The sequence below is a fragment of the Talpa occidentalis genome, unplaced genomic scaffold (assembly GCF_014898055.3).
Source record: "Talpa occidentalis isolate TD23 unplaced genomic scaffold, MPIMG_talOcc4v2.1 talOcc4.12, whole genome shotgun sequence".
NCBI lineage: Eukaryota > Metazoa > Chordata > Mammalia > Eulipotyphla > Talpidae > Talpa > Talpa occidentalis.
In genome coordinates, this window is record NW_023601212.1 from 21656301 (window position 1) to 21672394 (window position 16094).

At 46.4% G+C, this 16094-nt stretch overlaps 1 protein-coding gene across 1 annotated transcript in view; it reads left to right on the forward strand.

Annotated features, from left to right (window-relative positions):
- The first annotated feature begins 1446 nt into the window (after positions 1–1446).
- Positions 1447–16094, forward strand: part of UBASH3B (ubiquitin associated and SH3 domain containing B) — a 136953-nt gene continuing 122305 nt past the window's right edge. The window contains exon 1 of the mRNA XM_054693158.1: positions 1447–1911. Within this exon, the coding sequence (XP_054549133.1) occupies positions 1751–1911 (161 nt within the window). The 5' untranslated portion in view covers positions 1447–1750. The remainder of the gene's footprint in view (positions 1912–16094) is intronic.

Here is a 16094-nt window from a genome sequence, read left to right on the forward strand (position 1 = left end):
CCAATTCTGGGCTAAGGAACTCAAGCTGTGTCACTTCCCTTGGTGAAAACTTCAGCTGCCTTTTAAAGCAATATCAAGAAGTCGCTCCATGTGTGCTGGTCACCATCCCTCCCCCACTGTCCAGGCTAGGAGAGGAGATGACATGCATGAAGAACCCAGCGTGCACAAGGCTAGGTTACTATGATGCACACAGATGAGGACATGCGCTCTGCAGGACGAGGAACTTGTCCAAGACACCACAGGGGACAAGAGTTCTGGCTATGCACTTCCGTCCTCAACCTCTCTGTGAATTTTCTCATCTGTAAAATTGGTATAATAATCATACACACCCTTATAAGGTCATTGTAAAAATTCAATGACAATTAATTTATTATGCTAAGCATAATGACTGACACATGCAAGAGCTCAAAGAATATTAGATTTTTTTACTTGTGGTTGTATTACCTGAAAAAGGAGCAGCTACAGTTGACTGCCTTGTCCACTATATCAGTTGGAGTCTCAGTCACCCATGGAGGGCAATTAAGTTTGTCTGGGAATGAAAGAGCTTTAACATCCCAAGTCAAGCTCATGGTGTGGGGGGGCTTGAGGGTGTGGCTGTGTCTAGGTCTTCCACCGACATTGAGGTGGTAGTACTTTTGTCCAGCCTATGATACGATTCACTTAATCACTTCTGAACAATGATACTCCAGTGTTTCTTTGAGTACTTTTATGGCAGGATGCTCAGTCCCTCCTGAGAAACAACCCATTCCATTTTGAACGCCTCTTAAAATTAGAAAGTTCTTTCTCTGTTCCTTCTCCCTCGGCCTCCTATCACTTCCCACTTCCTCTCGCTCCTTCCTCCTTTCATTTTCCCCTCCCTCTTCTTTCCGCCTGGCCCTCTTCCTCCTTTCCTTTCTCCTCCAAGGCCCGAGAGCTTGAGATGCCACCCTTTGCCTTCCAGTCACTGTCTCGGTCCAGGACCGCTCAGGCGGGCTTCATTGTACATGCCACCCCTCGGTAGGATCCTATGGCTTTTGCAAAGTCATTAGGGAGCAAAACCCTTTATCCAGGCATTATGCCTGATCTTTCTGGTTCGTGTCTCCCAGCTTGCCCGGTTTCCACTAATAACCAAATCCAGAGCCACACAAAACTTAAAATGGGTTGACCTGATGTCTTGAGGCCCAGCCGGCCCTATATGCATGCCAAGGAGTTGATTGGCACGCTAGGGATGGGAATGAGGAGCGAGGGCGGGGCCTCTCGGAGCCAATGCACCTTGGCAGCCCTGCAGCCCCTAGTCCTCTGCCCACCAGCACCGGGACCGCAGAGTGAGCGCCCAGCCTGGAGCTGCCTCCTGCGGGCTCGGACCGCGCTGCAGCTTTAAGAGAGGGGCGGGGCCCGCTGGTACAGGCAGGGCCGGGCCAGCCCACAAGGCTCCTTTTTCTTTTTTGATCCATTCAAAAATTACTCATTGCAAATTCCCGGACTGCTAGGAGAGCAGCAGGGGGGCGGAGGAGAGAGGGCTGCTGCGGGCGCGCAGGGGGCGCGCGGGGGCTCGAGGAGCTGCCGCCGGGTCGGGCTGGAGCAGCTCGCGGGCCGTTCGGGCTGGGGTGGCCTCACCAGGAAGCGTCAGAATCTCGACACCGGGGGAGCTCGGAGCGCCGCCTCCCGCCCGGCTCCGGTCCCGAGCCCCCTCCCCTCTCAGTCGGGCGCTCTCCTCGCTCCTGGACGCTCCTGCTCCGGCGCCCTCCCGGCGATGGCTGGCCGCTGAGGCATGGCTCAGCACGGCCACCCCAGCCCGCTCGGCATGGCTGCGAGAGAGGAGCTGTACAGCAAAGTCACCCCGCGGAGGAACCGCCAGCAGCGCCCCGGCACCATCAAGCACGGCTCGGCGCTGGACGTGCTGCTCTCCATGGGGTTCCCGAGAGCCCGCGCGTAAGTGGCGGGGCGCGCAGCCCTCGCGCCCCCTCCCGCCCCTCGCTGCCGGCCCTCGGCTTCGCTCCGGCTCGCCTCCCAGCGCCTGCCCGGCGGGCGGGCAGCGCGCTCCCCGGCTGCCCACGACCTGTTGGGGGCAGGATGGGCACCCCGGCTGCCCCGGGCGCGTCTCCTCCTGGAGAGGGTGCAGGGCCAGGCGCCGCGCGGGAACGCTGGGCTGGGGCTGGCTTGGGATGCCTAAGGTGAGGCATACCTGAGGGCGGGGAATGCCTACGGTCTGGAGCACGGGTTCGAGTCCCAGGCACGGTACCCGGCGTCCAGCCTCCTGGGTGGGGCTAAGCCGCGCTCCAGCCGGCTCGCGGAGGTCTCCAGAGCCGAGCCCCTGGGGAGGCGGGGCCCCACGGGGCATTCCGGCACCCCCAGGTCTGGATCGCTGGGCTGGCTTGGGATCCTCTCATGGCTGGGAAAGGGCAGGGGACAGCGGTGCTGGGAGGCCGACGCTCCCACTGCATCGGCTTCCAGCTCCGGATGTCGCTCTCCGGTTCTGTGTCCCTCCGGAGTAGGAGGAGCGGGAGCGTGGGTGTTGCTGCGTGTTCATTGATAGGGAGGATGGAATAATAAGGAGAAGCGATTCCTCCAGAGAGAATCTGGGTTCTCGTCAGTGGTGACGGCAGCGCAGAAATCTGTGGGTGCCTGAGAGTAAGGAGGGGGAGCTGTTCTCCCTCATCCATCTTCCCCTTGGAGGGTGGGGTTGGGTAGGGCAGCGGGAGCAGGAGTGCAGGTGGCTGCCCCTGCTGCCCGCCTGGAAGAGGCCTGGTCGCCAGCCTAGGCTGCAGAAGCAGCGGGAGCTTTCTGAAGCTGGTCAACCCAGACCTTGGGGGCTGGAACCTTGCCTAGGAGGAAGCCAAGGCCAAGGCCAAAGCCAAGGCCAGGCCCTTCTCCCTTAGGTAATTGCTGAAGAGCTCTTTGGTGGGGATGCAAGGCCGGGAGCCTACGAAGGGGGCACTGCTTTGAATTACTCAGCTGAACCTGAGACTTGGGCAAACTTTATCAGGAAGGGCCAAGTTAATCAAAGTTTTTCCCTCCCTCTCTTTTCACGTGGTGAGTCCAGGTTTCCCTTCCACCACCTCTGAGCAAACCTTGCTACACTCTTTGCTAACTTGATTGTAACCTCTTCGTCAAACAGACCCATTTTATCATCCTGCCCAGCCTGCTGGGACAGGGTAAGTGGCCTTGGAAGGCCAGGAATAAACTGAGTTTCTACCCTGTGCTGCTACCCCCTTTCTTATGCCACAGCTACAGGGAGAGGAGGTGGTGGGTTGTGCTGGAGTGTGTCAGCGGCCGCTGACAACTAGGCAGGCACGTCTATGGATGACCCGTGGGCACTCTTCCCCTTAAGAAGGGAGTAGGGGCCTGGAAGTCTGCTGGGCCATATATTAGCAGAGCTCCCAGCATCTGTCTGTTCTGAAATGAGGCCAGCCTTAGGACCTAAATTGCTTAATTCAGGGAAGAAATACTTAACTGCACAGATTGTCATGTTAGCTATTCAACCATCATTAAAGGGACATCTTTTATCCTGTTCTAAGTGCAGGAGGCCTTGTCCTGACAGATTAGGATGGTCTCATTTCAGTTTGTGCATCCCCTGAGATCTCATAATAGCCAGCACTTCTTCAGTACTTACTACATCTTGTTCTAAGCACTTTGCCTTTATTATCCATTTGATCCTCCTGGCAACCCAGTGAGAAAAGGTAATGGTATGCCCATTTTGTGAATCAGATTTAGAGAGATGATATAACTTGCTAAGGCTCAAAACAGTAAACCGTGAATCTGGGTTTCAAACCCAGGGAGTGTTCTTCCTCAACCCCAGCCTCACATCTAGCACTGGGATGTCCTGAGTTCGAAAGTAAAATGCTTAGTGCAATGCCTAGCACACCATGAGCAATCCTTCAGTGTTCCTCTCTGTGGATGCACTAACAATGACCACAAACTGGGTGACTTAAAACAACTGAAATGGACCCTCTCCCAGTTCTGGATGTCAGACGTCGATATCAGTGTCTCTGGACTGGAATCAACGTGTGAGCAGGGCCGTGATCCCTCCAGATGTTCCAGGGGAGAATCCATTCCTTGCCTTTTCAGCTTCTCTCTGCTGCTAGCATTTTGAGGCAGGGGCCCCATCACTTTAATCTCCACTTCTGTGGTTGCATTGTCGCCTCTTCTGTCTGTGTCTAGTCTCTCTCTGTCTCTTTCTTATAAGGACACTTGTTATTACATTTAGGGTCTATCCAGATAATTCAAGATCAGCTTCCTATCTCAGAATCCTTAGCTTAATCACATCTCCATATCTCCTTTATTTTGTCAAAAGGGGATAGGCAACAGTTCCCAAAGATGCTCCCTAGGTGGGAGGGCAGTTGGATTTGCTGATCTGTCTCTTTCCAATCCTCTGCTGCAGAGAGGATGGAGCTCTTGGTGGTCTCCTGGTCTGCTCTCAAGCCAGGTTCTCATCTCTTCTACTTCAACACAGAAGGGCTGACGCTGGTCAGCCTTCCACTTAACGATGACTCAGGCCATAAGAAGAGGGACTTCTGCATGGGCCATCTCAGAGTCTAGAGAGTCATTGAACTTCCTTTTGGAGAGCTGAGAAGGAAGCGAACAAGGTCATCAGGTGTAGCCTCTAAGGGCTTAGGTCTAGAGGGAGGAGCGCGATGGAATTCAGAAGGGGGGAAAACTGGAGTGGTTTTCTGGGTCCAGCAAGACTTGGCTGTGATGCCTCATAAAGGGACATCTGTCATGTGGCTGTTTGGAGAGCTGGCGGCAGCCAAGGCTGACACCTCTGGGTGTAATTTGGTCTGGTATTCTGCAGCAGCAAGACGGGACCTTCACTGGGCACTGGGCGGCCTGGAAGAGAGCTCTGAGACCAGTAATATTTGGATCCCACCCCATCCTGTGCCATACCTACGTCTTGGATAAATTGCTCAGCCCCTCAGAGCCTCCCAGTCTCCCTCTGAGGGAGCTGGATTAATTAGTGCTGGTTTGTTAAGTGCTTGACAGAGCTATCAAAGAGCAGTGCTGAGCAAGCAGAGTGACCTCAGAGTATGTTCTCTCTAGCTCATTGCTCCCTAGAGCTGTGCTGGAGTTTTTCCATCCTGTCATATGAAATGGGGTCCAACTTGGACAATGCTGCAGAGAAACCTGCTGCATGGAAGAGGATGGAGAAGTGGTGATTTTTATGATGTGTGTATGTGTGCATGTGCACACATGCATGTGCAAACACAAGGTAAGGGGTAAAGAAGTATTAATTAGGGAGACCTCAGGAAGCAAATTTTCACGCCACCAAAATGGCCTATCCTTGCCTTTTTTCTTTCTATGCCCATCAGCTCATCACTGTTCCAGAAGTTTTAAAAATAAAGGTCCAGCTTCTTCAAAACTGGAGAGAGGGTGGGGGAAGCAAACGAAAATGTGTGTTTGCCAGGCAGAGGTGTCAGGTGGGGGAGGCAGGGGCCAGGACAGGGGCTGACATATGTCCCCAGAGAAGGCAGGACAAGACCTGTGCTTTGCGCAACCCTACTTGATTTCTTAGCCCTTACCTCCCCACCCCCCAACCCCCTGTGGTTTCTGAGAAGGGAGGCTCTTATCTCTTCTGTAGCTGGAGGCCAACTGAACAATTGAATTTGAGGCATCCTTCCCCATATAACTCTGTCCTTTTGTCTTGTTTTGGTTGAGTTTGTTTAAGACTGCCTGTGGCTAGAACTCCTACAAAAGGCTTTCCAATGTTTGGTTAAGACAGAGAGCTATAATCTGGTAAGAGGACTGGCATTGGGTGTCCCGAATGCCAGCCTAGCTTCTGACTGATACTTTTGAAGTCTGTACTTCAAGTCTCCTCTTGCAACCCTATTCCTCCATATCCTGGTAGATTCTGTGTGTGGCAATACCTGTTTGCTATTACTCGTAAGACCATGTGAAGACAAAGGGAGATAATGGGCAGGAAAGGACTTGGAAAAGTTATACCTATAACATAGACAAAAGACATATTGTTACGGCATCATTGTATTGAATTGGAAGAAAAGGGAGATGGTGGTTGAGACTGATTGCAGGGATTTACATGGGCTCTTACGTTGTCCTTTTTTTCTGTGACTATTTGAACAGTACCTATTTAAAGAGCAGGGCAGCAGCAGAGAGGGAAGAGTTGGAATAAATTCCTTCGATTTTTGCTTTGGACAGTAAGCTGTGTTAGCTATGCCTCACTGCCCAAAGATAAAGGCAGCTCAAAACTGTCCTCACAAGGAGTTGAGAGGCATCTTGCAGAGCCCAGAATTTAAAGTATCTGTTACAGGGCAACCCCAGTGTGAAATGTGTTGGCCAGTTCCTCTGGCCATTACCTGGGTATTGACCTTGGAACCTCTGAAAGCACATGGTCCACCCAGCATCTGGATTCTGGCTGACTCTGGATTGTGGGAGCTGCAGCTGCTTTCTTAGGAATCTTGAGTAGAAAGAGAAGACAAACTGGGGCCACTTGGAGCTGAAGGCAGTTTCAGGCAAGAAAGTTTCTCATGTACTCATCAGTACTCTCTCTGCACCCATGAGACATTCTCTTGCACTTGTGTGTCATTTTGCAGTTTAAAAATTGCCCTCACGTGATGTTGCACAGGTGCATTGGTGAAGGAAACTCTATGGGGACTACACCTGAGGGGGTGGGGTGAAGCAAATATTGTTTAAAAATGAACAATGATGTAAAAAATATATAAAAATAAACAAAATATTCTGATATTTTAAAAAAATAAAATAAATAAAAATTGTCCTCACGTGCACTAAATACCCCTTTTGATCGGCGCAGCAGTCCTGTGAAGCAAACTACATGATGAAGACCTGGCTTTCAAATTGAGGAGACTTGAAACTCAAGGCACTCAGGAACCTGCCCTTTGTGGGGTCGTGATAGCTTCGGGCTAGAACTTCAGGTCCAGTGAGCTACACCGAGGCCTTGGTTTCAAAAGAACTGACATGCTTTCTTTTTTTTTTTTTTTTAACTTTATTGAAGCATCATTGATACACTCTAAACTAGGACATGCATGTGCAATATACTAAACCTATTTAGAGATGGGTCAGTTTTGATATTCCAGGACTTGCCACCATGGAATACAACACATGTCTGTCACCCCCAAAATTTTCCTTTTATCCCTTGGCAATCAATCCTTTCTTTCCATGACATTCCCACAAGTCCACCCAGCTGCTTTATGTCACAGTAGAGTAGTCTGCAGTTTCTAGAGTTGTAAGTGGGGTCCTGCAAAGCCCATGCTGGTACCTGCCTGGCTTCTTTTCTTTAGCATAATGTTCTTTTTTTTTAAATAAATTTTATTTTTATATTCCCCATACAATTGCAACCCCCTTATTTTGACCCCAATCCCTCCCCGCCCCCCACCCCCCTTAGAGTGTCTCTGGTTCATAGTTTTTTGTTGATTTTGATTTTCACTTTCTTATAGTTATTCATTTTCCTGGTCCCTTAGTTAAGTTTTCTAGATTCCTGCTATGAGTGAGACCATCCGGTATTTTTCTTTTTCTTTCTGGTTTATTTCGCTGAGCATCATCCCTTCCAGCGCCATCCATGTTGCTGCAAATTGCATGTATTTATCTTTTTTGAATTTAGCATAATATTCTTGACATTCGTCCATGACTTTGTCGGTGTCAGCAATTCATCTCCTTTGATTGCCAAGTAGACCTTGATGTGCTTTGAAGGTACTGGTAATGCAATTAAGGCCCCTGGTACACAGCCTCAGGTTGAAAATTCCCAGTCACACCCTCGTACTACCTTAGATTTTTAGACCATTTTATAGATAACAGAGCGGATGTCTATATACACGCAAACATATCAATACAATTACTATTAAGTCCCAGACATGAGTAATTTCATGAGAAAGTTCAGAAGATTGAGAATGAAGAGAACCTGCCTTGTGACTCTTTCCTGTGGTTTCTGTCACCCTTTCACCCTGCCTTAGGACACCTGCTACTCTGCCTGCTTTTCACTGAGTGGACAGTAACTCTCAGAGCTTAGAGGCCTTGCTATCCAAAGAGGCAGCACATATAGGGGATTCTGTGTCTCCCTCCAGCCCTGCTTCCCCTGCTGACAGTGGTTATGGAGTCATCCGTGCCACCCCAGCCCAACAAGCATGTGTGTGTGTGTGTGTGTGTGTGTGTGTGTCCCTCTGCTTGGTCAGCCAGGAACTGAAAAGACTCCCTCACTATATGCCTAATACACAGAAGTCCAAACTCAGACCAGCTCTGGCCCTTACCAGCTAGGTGACGTTGGGCAAGATGCTGAACACGCTAAGCCACAGGACAGCTGCCCACAATAGTATTTATCTCAGAGAACCATCACGAAGATTAAGGGGGCTGGGCCCTGCATATGTTGGATTTTCAGCACTTGGTAAACCCTTAGTAAGGAGCTTGGGGTTATTGCTGTGTCCAGGGCTGGTCTCATTCCACAGTGTCCCCTGTGTTGCCTGGTCCCCGGGCTGCCCTCCACTTTTACCCTTCCCCACTCCTCACTGGGCTGTGGGTGTTAAAGAAGGAGTGCAGGGCAGAGGAGGCCAGCGATGTCCTCCTTCAGTTTTCACCCCTGTGCCCTGCACCTCTCTCCGTCCAGTGCTCCAAGGGGTGCTGGCCAAAGGGACACAGACCAGTACAGCCCAAGATGCTGACTATGATAAATGCCTGGGCCTGGAGGACTTGAAGGAGTGCCACATGGTCACTGTGGCTGTGTTCTGATTAGTTGCAAATAGAAACAGACTCCAGTCCTGGAGATTAAAAAAAAAAAAGCACGTTTAAGAGGAGCTCCTCTGCACTGTGACAGATAGTCCCCAGTAGACACCAGAGCCATTGCTGGGAGAATGGGGTGCCTGGGGTTCCTGGGGTCCCCATCAAGCTGAAACCCTTCTCTTCATTAGAAGTTTCTCCCAGGGGTCACTGGTGTTACCTGGAAGCTAATGGGGAAATCTCTGGCTTCCCTCTTCCCTGGATGGATAGATGTACCATTCTGTCAGGGACTCAGGTTGTGTGATGGGGCAGACCCTTTCTTGTTTTTCTGTCTTGATAACAACCCCATTTTCCTGGTGACTGCAGGCATGTTCTCTGTCACCTACTATTTCTGAGGATGAAGCCTTGGGGAAGTACCTCGGACTTGGAATGGAATTGTTATAGCTCTTTCTGTGTGCACAGCATCCTACTAAATCCTGTGCACAGCTCGGGAGGAAAAAAGAATGTCAGGTTTCCCCTCCTGGCACTCTGGGTCGGCCTCACTCTAAGGGCTGCAGATCCTGCAGGGACCTTAGGGGAGAAGGTCTGCTTTTTCTAGGCATGGGGTAGAAACCATTGCAGTGACAGGTAACTATAGGCTCTGGATTCAGCGTACTCTCCATGGGTCTCCCACAGGAGACAGAACAAAAGCAAATTTCATTTATCTTTCTTTCAGACCCTGACTTTGCACTCTCCATTGCTGGCTGTTTGTACTCACAGGCATCCTGCTCCCTCTGCATACTTCTAGTTCCCCACTGTAAAGGGGGTTGAAGTCTGAGGACTGTGGGTGACCTGGGAGTGACCTGCTGACAGGGATGTTTTAACTACTTGCCCTTGCCTATCCATACGGAAGCTTTGGGCCTTTCTGTTCTTGTTTTGTTTTGTTTCCCCCTGTGCTTTATTGTCTTAGTCTTCTCTTCTCCCTTTAAAGAAAACTCTTTAGGGCTGTTGATATTCTAGAGAGTAAATAAACGGAAAGAAAGATATGAGGCAATTACAACGGTGGGGAGTCTTTCAACTAGTAGGCATTACTGTAATTTTTAAATTGGTACATAATGTGCATTTTTTTTTGCAAAATACAAACACTGGTTAATTGAGAGTGGAGGTTAGTGCTTGGAGCCCAAGTTCTCAGGGAAGGAAATGCCCCTGGGCACCTTTTTAATTTAAGGGACAGCTCTCCTTCTGTGGAGCAGCCAGCTGTTTGTGTGACAATCCCATTGTGTTCAGTTGCCCCAATGGAAGCATAAACATTTTTGTACATAAAGCGACAGTGGCAATGAACTCCACCAGGACCAGGACTATTGCCACACACAGTGGGGAGCTGAAAGAAACTCTACCCGAGCAGCTCACAGCGGCTCGAGGTCGGGAAGATGCCAAGGAGAAGCTGACAGCACAGTGAAACATTTCCGATTTCTTTCAGGTTTTGTTGGCTAAACCTCCACAAATCAGGTGGTAGGATTGTTTAGATTCCGACTTCCGTCTTGACTGTGCCCCATTCAAAAATATTTACTGTGACATTCACTCTCTAAATGTTTATTCTTTTACCTTGGGTAGGAAGCTCTGAGAGAGTAGGAAAGGAATCTGCTCCTGGCTGCTTTTGAGTACAGCACATTCAAATGCATGCAAACACAGGCGTGTCCTGTGGCCTCTGCTGCCTCATGTCTTAATCTGCCCTGGACTTGCCTGTCTGCCTATTCTTTCTCTCCTCTTTTTGCCTCATCAGATTTTTCCTGTTCTGGAGCACTAGCTAGACCATAGTACATAATGCTTTCTGCTTCCCTTTGCTTTCCTTCCCTCTACTTCCTTCCTCTCTCATCTTCTCTCCTTTTCTCTTTGCTCTTCTCATCTCTTCTCTGTCCTGCCTTACTAAGATTCACCCTGGAAGCAAGCGAGGGAGAGAGGGTCATCCCCCTCTCAACAAAGACACAATCCAAGGTCTTCAGCTATTTGCCTGCAAGTGATCTTTTCTCTTTGAAACCTCCTGTAATTTATCTTGACAATCGAAGGTCTTGAAGAACAAGACCAGGCAAACAACCAGCATCGTATTTATTTCATCTCAATGAAGTTTCCTGGGTAATGCCACTTAAACAAATAAAAAAAGATCTATAGACACTTCACGAATATATGGGCAACTATTAGAGTCTGTTTTAAGAGAGGTTGGGGGTGCAAAGATAATTAGATATAATCTCCACCCTCAGAGAACAGGCCAGCCAGTGTGGAAAATAGGAAGTTACGATAAAAGTAGTTAAGTGCTTTGCAAGAGATAGAGACAGTTTTCTGTGCAAGAGGATGAAGAAGGTGGTGAAACCAGACAAAGGGTCCTGGTGTGAACTAAAGAGTAACCAGATAGCACCCTTCTTCAGTTTGAGGGGTAGGAGCTGGAGAAGATCAGTAGTTCAAACAATTTAATATTACACCGTAGTATAGAAGCATAGGCATGCCCGCCTTCAGTATCATCAGTTTCTTGAATTATTCTACTCAGTCCTTCCCTCTTCCATCTCACCAACACTACCCTCATGCACCCTACCCCCCAGTAATATAACTACTATGTTACTATCTAGTTTAGAAAGAAAAGGAACATGGCTACCAAAGAAACAGCTGGGCCCACAGTTGCACCTCACTTTATTTTTTTTATAGATATTGTTATGTTCTTTTTTTTTTTTCCAGATTTATTATTTATTTATACAATAGCTGGGGTAAAGGCCAGAGGCATGAGAGTGTGGGAGGATTCACCAGAGACAGAGTGGGGAGCAGAACAGTCAGACAGACCAAAAGCACTGCTGAGGGGAGCAGCGGGCAAGACAGGAGAGGTCTGCGGCGCCATGTGGGAATGTCCCTGGCCAGCCAGGAATCGAACCCTCATGGCAGAGGCTGCGGACAGCCTCATAATGCCGCGCTCAACCCTCTGCGACATCGGGGAGGCCCGTCGCACCTCACTTTAGATTTGACATTATTTCATTCATTCATTTATTCATTCATTCATTCATTCATTCATTCATTCATCTATTTGGCATTTTTTGAGTGCCTTCTCTGTGCCAGGAACTTCATAGGCATATGAAGATTGCCTTTCTTCTACAGGAGCGTCAGGCTTTCTCAAGAAAGACATGTAAACCATAAACATAATATAATTATACAATTAGTGCCAGAGTAGAGGTTGGAAAAAAGCTCTGTGGGACCAAAGAAAAAATGATCAGCTCAACCTGAGAAGGTTGGGGCTAAGCAGTGACCATTAAGGCAGACCTTAAAAACAAATTGAGACTTTCCAGGCACAGAGCAGGGAAGGGCGTGACAGTCAGAACAGCCCCAAATGCAGAGCCTAAGGCACAACGGGTGGGGGTTGGAGGAAGGACACAAAAGAGGAGTGAAAGATGAGCGTGGAGAACTAATTTGGGACCAGATTGTTTCCTAGAAGTTATGGAAAATAACATTTTAGTGCAGAGAAGTTAATATAAAGAAAGGAAGTGAGCAGAGGAAAAAAAAAACAGATATGGAAACCACTAGAATGTGGTAGTTAATAGCTCAGATTAAAAGATTAATAGGGTCTGGATTAAGATGAACAAGAGTGAGATTCTAGAGACGTTTTTCAAAATGAATTGGCAGGATTTGTGATCTGTTAGAGGTAAAAAGTAAAAAGTAGGGCAGCAAACAGCTCAAGATTCTAACTTCGGAAACTAGCAAGGTGGAGACATTTTTTAACCAAGGTATAACCTACAGGAAACAAGGCAGCTAGAGGATGAGGGGATGAACTTGGTTTGAGACATGTTTTAGGTGCTCTAAAAATGTAGATAAAGATGCAGTTGGACATGTGCAACTCAAAAGAGAGCTTAGGGCTAGAAATGCAGTTTTGGGAATTGATGGTAGTAGAAGGCATGGGAGTAGGTGTAAGAACCAGAGTGGAAATGAAAGGAAAGAAGCCTCAAGGATAGAATTCTGGGGGACCAGCTGGTGGGTAGAGGGAAAGGAACAGGTGGAGGAGGCTAAGAGGAATGATTTGAGAAGCAGGAAAAGAACAAAATAAGAGGTACCCTGGAAGAAGAAAGAAGAGAATTTTATGAAAAAGAAGCTGTGTGGAGGTTCCTCAGAACACTAAAAATAGATCTATGATCTACGATCCAGCTTCCACTCCTAAAAATCTACCCAAAGGACACAAAAACACTAATTCAAAAGGTAACCTGCACTCCTATGTTTATTGCAGCACTATTTATAATAGCCAAGATATAGAAACACCCCAAATGCCCCCAAATAGGTGAATGCATAAAAAGATGTGGTATATTCATCAACAAAAAGAAATATAAAAACCATATGATAATATCAATAGATGCTGAGAAAGCTTTCGACAAAGTGCAACACCCATTCATGATAAAAGCCCTTGAAATTCTGGGGATACAAGGAACATACCTCAACATCATAAAGGCCATCTATGACAAGCCAACAGCCAGTATCATTCTCAATGGTGAAAAGCTGAAAGCAATTCCATTAAGATCTGGAACAAGACAAGGATGTCCACTCTCACCATTGCTTTTCAATATAATACTGGAAGTCCTAGCCAGGGCAATAAGACAAGAGAAAGACATCCAAGGAATCCAAATAGGAAAAGAAGAAGTCAAACTATCACTATTTGCAGACGATATGATATTATACATAGAGAACCCCAAAAACTCCACAGAAAAGCTAATTCAACTCATCAATCAGTTCAGTAAAGTGGCAGGATACAAAATCAACACGCAAAAGTCAGTAGCCTTCCTATACACAAACAATAAATCTGAAGAAGAAGAAATCAAAAAGACCATCCCTTTTGTTATTGAAACAAAAAAAATCAAATATTTGGGAATAAATCTAACAAAAGAGGTAAAGGACCTATACAAAGAAAACTATAAAACACTGTTAAAAGAAATAGAAGAAGACACAAAGAAATGGAGAGACATCCCCTGCTCATGGATTGGAAGAATAAACATTATTAAAATGGCCATCCTACCAAAAGCAATATACAGATTCAATGCTATTCCAATCAAAATTTCAATGTCATTCTTCAAAGAAATAGAACAATTATTGATGAAATTCATATGGAATCACCAAAAACCCCGAATAGCCAAAGCTCTCCTGAAAAAAAAAGAAGGGAATGGAGGCATCAGACTCCCAGACTTCAAACTATACTACAAAGCCATAATCATCAAAACTGCATGGTATTGGAACAAGAACAGACATACAGACCAATGGAATCGAATAGAAAATCCAGAAATAAACCCACAGATTTATGGTCAACTAATCTTTGACAAAGGAGCAAAGAATATGCATTGGAGCAAAGAAAGTTTGTTCAATAAGTGGTGCTGGGAAAACTGGGTCGCTACATGCAAAAGAATGAAGCTTGACCACCACCTCACACCATACACAAAAATCAACTCAAAATGGATTAAAGAACTAGACATAAGACCTGAAACCATAAAATATATAGAAGGAAATATAGGCGAAACACTACGTGATTTGCACATCAAAGACATCTTTACAGACACATCACCCAAAGCAGTGATAGTGAAGGCAAAGATAAACAGCTGGGACTACATCAAATTAAAGAGCTTTTGCACAGCAAAAGAGACAATAACAAAAACAAAGAGAAACCCCACCAACTGGGAGAACATTTTTGCACCCAACACTAATGATAAAGGACTGATCACAAAAATCTGCAAAGAGCTGATGAGACTCAACAACAACAAAGAAAAATCCAGTCAAAAAATGGGCAGAAGAGCTTAAAAGAAACTTCTCTGAAGAGGAAATGCAAATGGCCAACAGGCATATGAAAAAATGTTCAACATCACTTGTCATCAGGGAAATGCAAATCAAAACTGCCATGAGATACCATCTTACACCAGTGAGAATGGCACATATTAAAAAAACTAGCAACAACAAATGTTGGCGAGGGTGTGGAGAAAAAGGAACTCTTCTGCACTGTTGGTGGGAGTGCAAACTGGTCCAACCACTGTGGAAAGCTGTATGGAGATTTCTGGACCTACTAAACATAGAGCTTCCATATGATCCAGCAATTCCACTCCTAGGTATTTACCCAAAGGACACAGAAACATCAATTCCAAAGAACACCTGCACCCCTATGTTTATAGCAGCACTATTTACAATAGCTAAGCTTTGGAAACAACCCAAATGCCCAAAAATAGATGACTGGATCAAGAAGATGTGGTCCATATATACCATGGAATATTACTCAGCATTCAAAAAAGATAAACACATGCAATTTGCAGCAACATGGATGGCGCTGGAAGGGATCATGCTCAGCGAAATAAGCCAAAAAGAAAAAGAAAAATACCGGATGGTCTCACTCATAGCAGGAATCTAGAAAACTTAAATAAGGGACCAGGAAAATGAATAACTACAAGAAAGTGAAAATCAAAATCAACAAAAAACTATGAACCAGAGACACTTTTAGGGGGGCGGGGGTGGGAGGGGAGGGATTGGGGTCAGAATGGGGGGGCTGCAATTGTATGGGGAATATAACAATAAAATTTATTAAAAAAAAAAAAAAAAAAAAGAATTAACCAGTGCACATCATCATAAATTTTCTCAATATATTAAATAAATAATGAATAAAACAAAAAAAAAAAAAAAAAAAGATGTGGTATATTTATACAATGGAATATTACTCAGTGATCAAAAAAGACGAACTCATGCCATTTGCTGCAACATGGATGGAGCCAGAGGGAATTACGCTAACCAAAATAAGTCAGAAGGAAAAAGATAAATATCCAATAGTCTCACTTATATGTGAAATATAGAGAAACTAAGCAAAAGGTCAAGAAAAAGTTAAAACTAGCAAGCTGACCATAGATCTGAGGCATACAGCAAGGGAGGGGGATCAAAACAGGGGAGGGAAGAACACAAGAAAATATGGTGATGGTTCACTGGTGATACGTTGTTGGGCAAACTATGGGGACTATAATGATAAAAGAAAAAAATAATATAAAGGGGGAAAAAGATGCAGGTTAACAAAACGTTTCTTTCCCTTTGCATTTCCAAAGTGAGTAAAATCATGATTTGTAAGTGTAGCTGGTTGTGAATAAGATGTTCCCCTACTAAGATTCCAAAGCTGCTCTGGGGTTTCTGGTGATCCCCCAAATTCTCCTAGTAGCCTGAGGACCCAGGACTCTGGGATCCTGCTAGCTTTTTCATAGCGATTTTGTCAGAGAACTGGAATCTGCTCTCCCGTGTTGAGGCTGCTAACTGAGATCTGACTGTGACAAGACAGGTGACCTGGATTCTCCGACGGAAGAATCATCTGCCCTTCAGAATTACCTCATTGCTAAGTTCATTACAGATTTTACTCCCTCCCTCCCATCCCTACTCAGTATCAAACTCACCACGCCCCTGACAACTCCCATCTGAACTTACCTGTC